The 8,228-nt window shown below is 35.6% G+C and overlaps 1 protein-coding gene across 2 annotated transcripts; it reads left to right on the top strand.

The window, feature by feature from the left end:
• Window positions 1-5,658: 5,658 nt before the first annotated feature.
• On the top strand, window positions 5,659-8,088 carry LOC122531006 (glycosylated lysosomal membrane protein-like). Of its 2 annotated transcripts, none has more exons than XM_043658526.1 (6): window positions 5,659-5,834; window positions 6,384-6,641; window positions 6,717-6,920; window positions 6,979-7,209; window positions 7,292-7,584; window positions 7,652-8,088. In XM_043658526.1, the coding sequence occupies exons 1-6, from the start codon at window positions 5,763-5,765 to the stop codon at window positions 7,821-7,823; spliced, it is 1,230 nt and encodes a 409-aa protein (XP_043514461.1). In that variant the 5' UTR covers window positions 5,659-5,762; the 3' UTR covers window positions 7,824-8,088. The 2 variants fall into 2 exon arrangements, with proteins under 2 accessions (XP_043514461.1, XP_043514462.1); XM_043658527.1 differs by having other exon boundaries at window positions 5,678-5,834; window positions 6,367-6,641.
• Window positions 8,089-8,228: the final 140 nt, after the last annotated feature.

Genomic DNA, 8,228 nt, shown 5'->3' with positions numbered 1-8,228 from the left:
ATTATTAACATACTTTAGTGTTGATATTGTGGCTTTTGCTTTCATTCAGTAGTTACTACTAAACAATTTTATTGCCCGTTAATAAGTATTAAATTCGACAGTAAAACATTTTTAATTACACGTTTCCAATTAAATTAATATTTATAACAGAGGTGTCATTGTATGGTAATTTATATATCGTATAATTTATATTATAGTCTACAATGTTATTTATGCTGTTGTAGCTATTTATTTTTACAGTAGTGCAATTATTCCATTAAAAGTCCATCAAATTATATGCTACGTTTAGATCTACTATAAAACAGTTTCATTTGTAGATAATGTTTGTCTAGATAATCTATCTAAATTCCCAGTGAAATCGGCGCTATAACAATATTCGCCAAAGCGTGTGCTCAATAATAGCATTCTTAATAATGTTGCTCATAACAGATACAATTTCGAAAATAAATATTACATATCAGAAGTTAATTACACATTACGTTTATTTTATTCTTTTCTAATTATCAAGTTCACATTTTCTGCAGATATAACTTTAAGAACATAATCGTATTAAATTTATTTAATATACATTTAAAAGAATTAAAATATTACGAAATTAATTGTCGTAAATATTGTCATATTGTCGGATATCAGATCTAATATTTTCCAGAACAAGGAGTGTTTAACGTAACGTAACGGACGTAAATACATAGCCCTCGTTAAGTATTTCATTATCAGTGAAATCGAATTTTCACGCTGACGAGAGCCACTGAGTTTTCAATGTTATCCAAATCATGCACATAATACATAACAATTAACACCAATCCGTAGAAAGAAAGTTTCGAGTTTCGTTGATGTTCGAGTATTACAGAAACTTCATTGCCCGCGCTTTCTTTCATTAATGTCGGATGAGAGGCATACTTGGTCTCATAGTTACTTGGAAGAATTTCTACCAGGAGATGCTGTTGGAGGTTCGAATTCAAGGTCAGTGTCGGGGCTAAAGCCGGCTACACTGATGCCCGTAATACGATGGCAATGCGCATTCAGTACTTCGAGATGTTAGTCTGGTATAATTTACTGTACATATTGTACTTTCACGTATACGTACATTAGGCCAGAGCGTAGTGTAAGAAGCGCAGAACAGAAATGTATAGCTGCAGTTTTTTACACCAGCCTCGATTTAAAAATAATTTTATACTTATAAAAGCATATTCTACTTGGGGAATGATGGAAATTAAATTTATCTTGTATTTTATTTATTAAGACAAATATCACTACTCTTGTTACTCTAGCAGAAAGATATTTACTATAGAAAGTAAAAAATGCAACAATAACAAAACTTATCGGCCAAGTATTCTCAACTTCAATACGAAGAAACTGACGGGCATGCTCAAAACATTGATGGACTATGCACGCGCACTAAATGCAAATGTTACCAGAACATTCTCCACCATCTGAAACCAGTTTTCTCGTCGTTTCTTCGTACTTCGTAATAAGAAGCGTTTCTTGCGCTCCTTTCCTTTGCAATTTTTAAAAAAACAACCGGCTGATATAATTTACCCATCAGCCCATGCAGAACACTTGTACAGAAGTTTTAACAGCAATGACTGTAAATGTAGAAAAACTAAACTTTCCATGGTGTCAACTTGACATTTTTCAATTCCATTAAAGAGCAAAAGAGAAAAGAGAAATAATCAACTAGTTCACTCCGCCAAGTGAAACGACGCAAATGCGTGAAAGGTAGAGGCCCCATCTTGCATTTTGCCATCGATTTACCCCGCGAGGAATGTCCAGCCGCCATTCGGTCAGGAATGCCGCGAGTTCGAACCCTTGAAGTCGAATCAGGTACGTTGGTCAGCAGGTCTGGGCAAGAGGGAAAGGAAGGGAGAGACGGTAGAAGAGAGAGAAACAGGTAGATAGGTAGATAGGTAGGTAGGTAGGTAGGTGGTGCACCGGAGCAAGCGCTTTCGCGGGAGGCGAACACAGTGGAAGCAAGCGGAGTCGAACCGGCAAGCCAGACGGATCATTTTGTGGAGGCTGAAACCCCCGTGAAACCGGTTCTTCCTTGCGCGTGCTTCTTTCCTCTTCTTTATTCCTTTTTTTTCTTCTTCTTCTGGCGACGTAGTCGCCGTGTAACCATCGGCTGGTACTTATGCGATGCATACTCGCGTGTTACACAAGTATGCCCACGACACACACGATCTTTCGAATATATGGTACATGCGAAGGACACGTAACATTATTTCGATATCAATGTCGTTTCGACGTCGTATCGTTCAAATTGTCATCGAATAATTTGACACTGCCATCAGCTACATTGTGGCTCGCCCTCGTGAACAATTGCACGTTCTTTTGTGCGACTATTTTGTTTCTGAAGTACTACGAGTATTTCGTATTATTTTCAAGTCACGTTGATCCCCGTATTTTTGGATTGAAAATTACATCGGCAAATTTGAACGAGTAATAAACAAAGATAATAACACAGATCTGTTTGCTATTTTGAAGACTATTCTATCAACTTCGTGGGAATAGTATGTTTAAACCAACGTGGAAATGACTGCAAATATACAGAACAATGTTGCTGCACTGTGCGTTCTACAATTAATTGACTGTAATTTCTGCAGCAAATGGCAGAGCAAACTGGATGCGATCGGTAACCATAGATGGCAGTTCGCTGACTTAGAAAAGTCTGGTCGCTGTAGAATTACTATATTTCGTTCGTGCAATTCGATGTTTCGAGTTGCAGCGCCGATAGTACACTTTTTTTCGTTTACACAGTCGTCTGGCTTTATCTTGGATTCGTCCTCATTGTCAGTTTCATCACCTGTCACTCCCTCGAATCGCGTGAATCTAATCGACGCGTACACACCAGCATAATCTTAATGCGTCGAGTTACAATTATTAGACTTCTATTGCGATCCTGCATCTTCTTTACGTTATCTTATACATTAGCAAGCCTATCAGGAACAGCATCTGAAAAGAAAAAGAAAAAACGTTCTACAGCTACTATTTTGCAAAATATCACGTCTCTCTTAGGATTCTCATCTTATCATCTTTAGATTTTCGTCTTAATAGATAGTTTAATAATTCATTCGGAGATAGATCGACTAGATCTTTATCGTAAGAGCTTGGGCTAAAAAAAGAAATGTAGATTTAAGTTAGATCAGAGATGTTAGATATTTCTGCCCGTAGAAAGGCCCGATTGTTTATCATGATATATTTTCATAAAAAAATAGCAGACACCGTGAACAACGAAATTTCTGAAAAACGGATCGTGAAGAAAATCGTTGTCCTCGGTTTTCGAGCTAGCCGGTTTGGCAAACGCGACGATGGCAGCGTCATCAAGCTCTTCGTCGACCAGCCGATTGAACGCGGTCCGCGATCGTGCCGATTCCTCTGATTGGCCGAGCGAGCCGGCGTTACTCACGGCGCAAGAAGACTCTTTGTCTGTTTTTCGTCCGGTCGACTAGCCGGCAACCAGCGAAGCGCAAGTTATACGTGCAGTCGGAGGTCCTTCAGCCGTCGCGCCGGCTGCAATTATATTACGCTCGCCTTCGAATTCGATCTCGGGGGCCCACAAGTTCGTACTGGTATACTAGTCGCGGTTCTCCTCCACTGTCTTCGAGATACGCGCCGGCCACGAAACAGAGACACGGAGCGTGCCGGCGAACAGATCGGGTGATGTGCATTTAAAAAGTTCCATCGGTCTGATACGAATGGCCAGGATATCGGAGAAACGTCAGTCAAATTAATTCAATTGGTCGGAGGTAAGCCTTGTTTTCACGGTGGTCGTGTTAACTATCGTAATTCGAGGCTATTGGCGTCGACGATGGACCCGCGTTTCTTTTATTTGAATCAGAGCTACTTATCAGCACACACAGCGTTGTAACGTTGATTGGAAGTTTGTCAGATTTCATTAGTAATTCTTCAATCATAAATTTTTCGAATTCCGCATCTTTTCGATTCAACAATTTTTGAATCGAGTGCGAGTTTCTTTGATTTGTAATTTCGATCGTTTTCACAGTGTTCTACGTGTGATCTAGTAATTATACGATCTATGCTTTTCGTACTTTATGTCTTAATGAATGTACTTGCGTATATAGACTTTCCTCGTGTGAAATGATCGAGCAATCCAAACGAGATAAGAGTCGTATCCACGAGTGGAATTTAAGATGCTTTTAAAATTTTGCACGATCTTTTCTTCTTTTTTTTTTTTTTTCTCTCGTGCTTTTGCAAAGGAAAGTACGTGGAAGAGATGTAACCAGTTTTCGATCGAGCTACCCGGTACATAGAATGGTTGTATTCTACCGCGGATCTCGACTTCCTCCGACGACCTTCAGCCTTGGTATCGTTAAATCGTCGAAGAGCATTGGCCGTGACTACCTTAAACTATCTATTATAAATCTTTTTAGAAATATTACGTTTCATGAAACAGGTTAAAAAATGTATCACAGAGATACATCGTATTGACGTCAAGCGTGGCTATTCATATTCAATAACGTTCGTCATTCGTAAATTTTTGAACGTAAGATCTGAATTTTTAATGTCTGAAAATGTTATGCAGAGGGAGATGCCGAGTGAAAACCCGAGGGAGCGAAGTTCCTTGAAACGCTAGACGTACGTACTTACTTACGAACATTCATACGAATGTACGTACGAATGCACATATATGTGCTTCAGCCGCGGACACTGCTTCGGTCAAGGTCGTAGTCTGCAAGTTAATGCTCTTTTTACACGTTCTCTTTCCTCGGCTCTACACGGTGCGGTGTCGCGAAAAGGATGCAATTACTATCTGTCTATGCGAAACATTTGAAAGCAATTGCTTGAAAATAAATCTCACTTGATTGAAATAATAAAATATCACGCAACTTTTTGCATCGTGTGTAATTATTGGTATTTTCTTTTTTTTTTTTTTTTTTTTTTTTTTTATCTAATACAGGGTTTATTCTGGAGTTATTATATATCGTTGATATGACGATATTCTTTGACTCTCTCTCGATACTCTTTGTCAAAGGGAGAGTTTAATTTTAATGTTAAATTTTTTGAACATGATACTGTGTCGAGGATTGGTAACTCCACCACCGTTGGCGGAATCTAATGGCCAATGGGGTACGAGTTTCCTTCCCTCGGCGCGAAATGCAGCCATACAAAGATCATTTAAATTTTATCGCAGTCTAAGTCGTTCCATCGTGAATATGTTAAACGTGGCCGCGTAAGTATTCGAGTAAGTATATTAATCTTTAGCAACAATTACTTACCAAACGAAATATAAGACTGCATTAAATCTGATTTATAAAGTGTACTTATTTCAGTAAAATATTCATGTAGCTTACGAGTTTTATCTAAAATTTTTTATTGATCAATATACATATTAGGTCATTCGACATCACCGTTACACTAAGAAATATGGAATACGTTTGTTTCGTTTGTTAGATTTTAGATCGTAGCGTCATCTGTGCACAAGTGATGAAATTCGATATGTATTTCAAGAAATATTCCCGTAAATATATAGCTATTTATAAATGAAAATTAATCTAAAATTATTTATGCATATACGATACAGTTATTGACATCGTAAATTAATTTATATATCATCAAAGACTCGCAGATTGTCTGGAAAAGTTATATGTTCTGGCAACTTTAATCAAGTGGCGCTGCGAGCAGCGTTCGTTTAGATCCATTTTGATTCCAGCGATCGAACTTCAGTAGCAGACAGTAGCGTCACAAGTTGTTGTAGGATTGTCAGTAAATGTTCTGATTTCCTGTTATACACATCTGACAGTATGAATAATGTTTTTGTGTTCCTATTTTTGTTCGTTACATTAGTAGATATTGGATATGGTACGCAAAGGATTGTAAGTAACGTAATATGTTCTCATTATTAATTTTGTCAGTAAGAGGAATTCGATTCGATTAATTTCGTTATTTGGATCAGCAACTTTTTCAAATGCAAAACAAAGGTCGCGCGTAATGTGATTCACCGTCATTGTTCTATCTTGCGAGCAGAGTCGATTTAGAAATTATTGTCATATCTCGGCTCATTGAATGACAATTCGGTGGTAATTGGGAGCAGTGCGTTACTTAATGAGGAACACGAGTTCCCATAACCCATTTATTAATTAGCGTGAGAACTTTAATAATCAGGCGATTAGCAATAATATAATGCATGGAAATTTAACGATAAATTTATTTAAACGATAACGTTTGGTATGTTACATGAAGAAATTTAGAAAAGATCTTGGATCTGTTTTTTTCAAATTTTTCATAGAAATAAAATAAAATAAAAATCGTAATGTAATAATATGATTTATAAAATTTATAATTATAATAAAGTATTACTTAATTATTGTGTTGCAAACAATATATTTACATTTTTTTATATAAAAGAATTTGCCTGGCACTAGTTACGATCATGGCTGAATCATGGCTGTGGCACGATATGTAAAGACAAAAATTTAACAACAGTTTATCTAAGAGCTGATGGGCAAAATGACACTTTACACTATCTGTGGGACTTTGATGGTAATCCGTCTGTATTGCTAGCACTTACTTCACAGTCAGCTTCTATGAATATAAGTTGGGAAGATTTTCTTCTTAAGAAAAAAAATTCCATAACATTTACAGAAGAACCTGTGTATACTTTTGGAGTAGTGTTTAACAAGGTCAGTACATATGATATATATATTATTATTCTATTATATTGAAGCTAAATAAATTAACAAAACTAACCTTTTTAGATTATAGAATTTAATGATACAAATGACACAGCATTAATAAACATTGCTAATTTATTAAATACAAATATTTTACATCCCATGTTTTTTCAATGGGATCGCAAGACTTTAATACAGAATAATGAATTTGTCACACTCAATATGGAGGGTAACTCTTATAATGACAGTATTATGAATATCAGTAGAGATGGAAGCATAAAATTTTCGGTAAGTTATGTTACTTTACTATAAAAATCACATAATATAATTTTTGTTTGTATTTTAGTTGATGGGTTTTTGTTCTCTTGATCACTCAGAGGTCATGCCTCACATGTTACATACTGAAAATTCTACCCAAGTTGATATAATTCTTGACCATTTACAAACTAATAAAAGCTTCAGCAATAGCAGATTTGCCATTGAGTTATTGGTAGTAGGAGAAGGAAATCCTGAAATCCCTATGTTCATTAATCCAAAGAAAAGTTTAGACGATGAACATACACCTGGTATATTTGAGGTAATATATTGTAATTTGTTTTCTTCATTAAAAATAAATTAATTGCGAATGTAATGTTATATTGATATCATGTTTGTTTTAGGTTGTTGAAGTCAGAACACCGCCTTACAAAAGTATGGACAATTATGAAACACAGGGTGCTTATTTGCAATGGAGACCAATTTCTTATACAACTATGTCGCGAAATGTCATAAATTCTACAGAAACAATGCAGTACCCTCCAATAAAAGTATCTAATCACACAAGTGCTGTTGCAAATTCTATGTTATATTGTTACTATGGAGATAAGGTTGACACTTTGCTTACTCAAAGAATTATTGTATCATTGGGGACAAAAGGAGATGGCTTTTATAAAAGAACCTACTACTCTACATGGTAATTTTATTTCAATAAATATTCTTGTTGTTATTTGAAAATGAAATGACACTAATATTCTTTCTAGGACATTCTTAATTGGATATGGTACACCACCTGATGAACAATTTTCTTATTTAGTGATTATGATTATTTCAATTGGTCTTGGCCTTCCGCTGATTATTTTGCTAGGGGTAGGCTTATATCTTTGTATATACAAATTGCCGAAACGAAGCGGCCAGGCGTATTTAAATCAATGAGAATGCGTACAAATCATGCAGAATTTTTAATTGCGTGACATTTAATAGAAATCCGTGCACGTTTAGTTGCATTATCGACAAAACCACCGTTAAACTTTATAAAAAGAATTTTTCCTATATTTATACATAGCACATATATTTTTTACACGTATTTTCAAATTGACACGAGAAAATCAATTTGAAGTATTATATATTAAGGCAATGCATACAAATTATACTGTACAAATTTATACATAGGTTATCAATAAACTAGAAGAGAACAATCTACAAGAATTATTTTTCGAACCAGGAACGTGTACACACTCTTGTACGATATTGTAATAACACTTCGAAATATACGAACGAAAATTTTATTGGGGAAAAGAAAAAGACATTTAAAATGTAAAATGGAGAAACAAATAAACG

Source organism: Frieseomelitta varia, unplaced genomic scaffold (assembly GCF_011392965.1).
Source record: "Frieseomelitta varia isolate USP_RPSP 00005682 unplaced genomic scaffold, Fvar_1.2 scaffold_371, whole genome shotgun sequence".
Lineage (NCBI taxonomy): Eukaryota > Metazoa > Arthropoda > Insecta > Hymenoptera > Apidae > Frieseomelitta > Frieseomelitta varia.
This window is presented reverse-complemented; position numbering and strand designations above follow the sequence as displayed.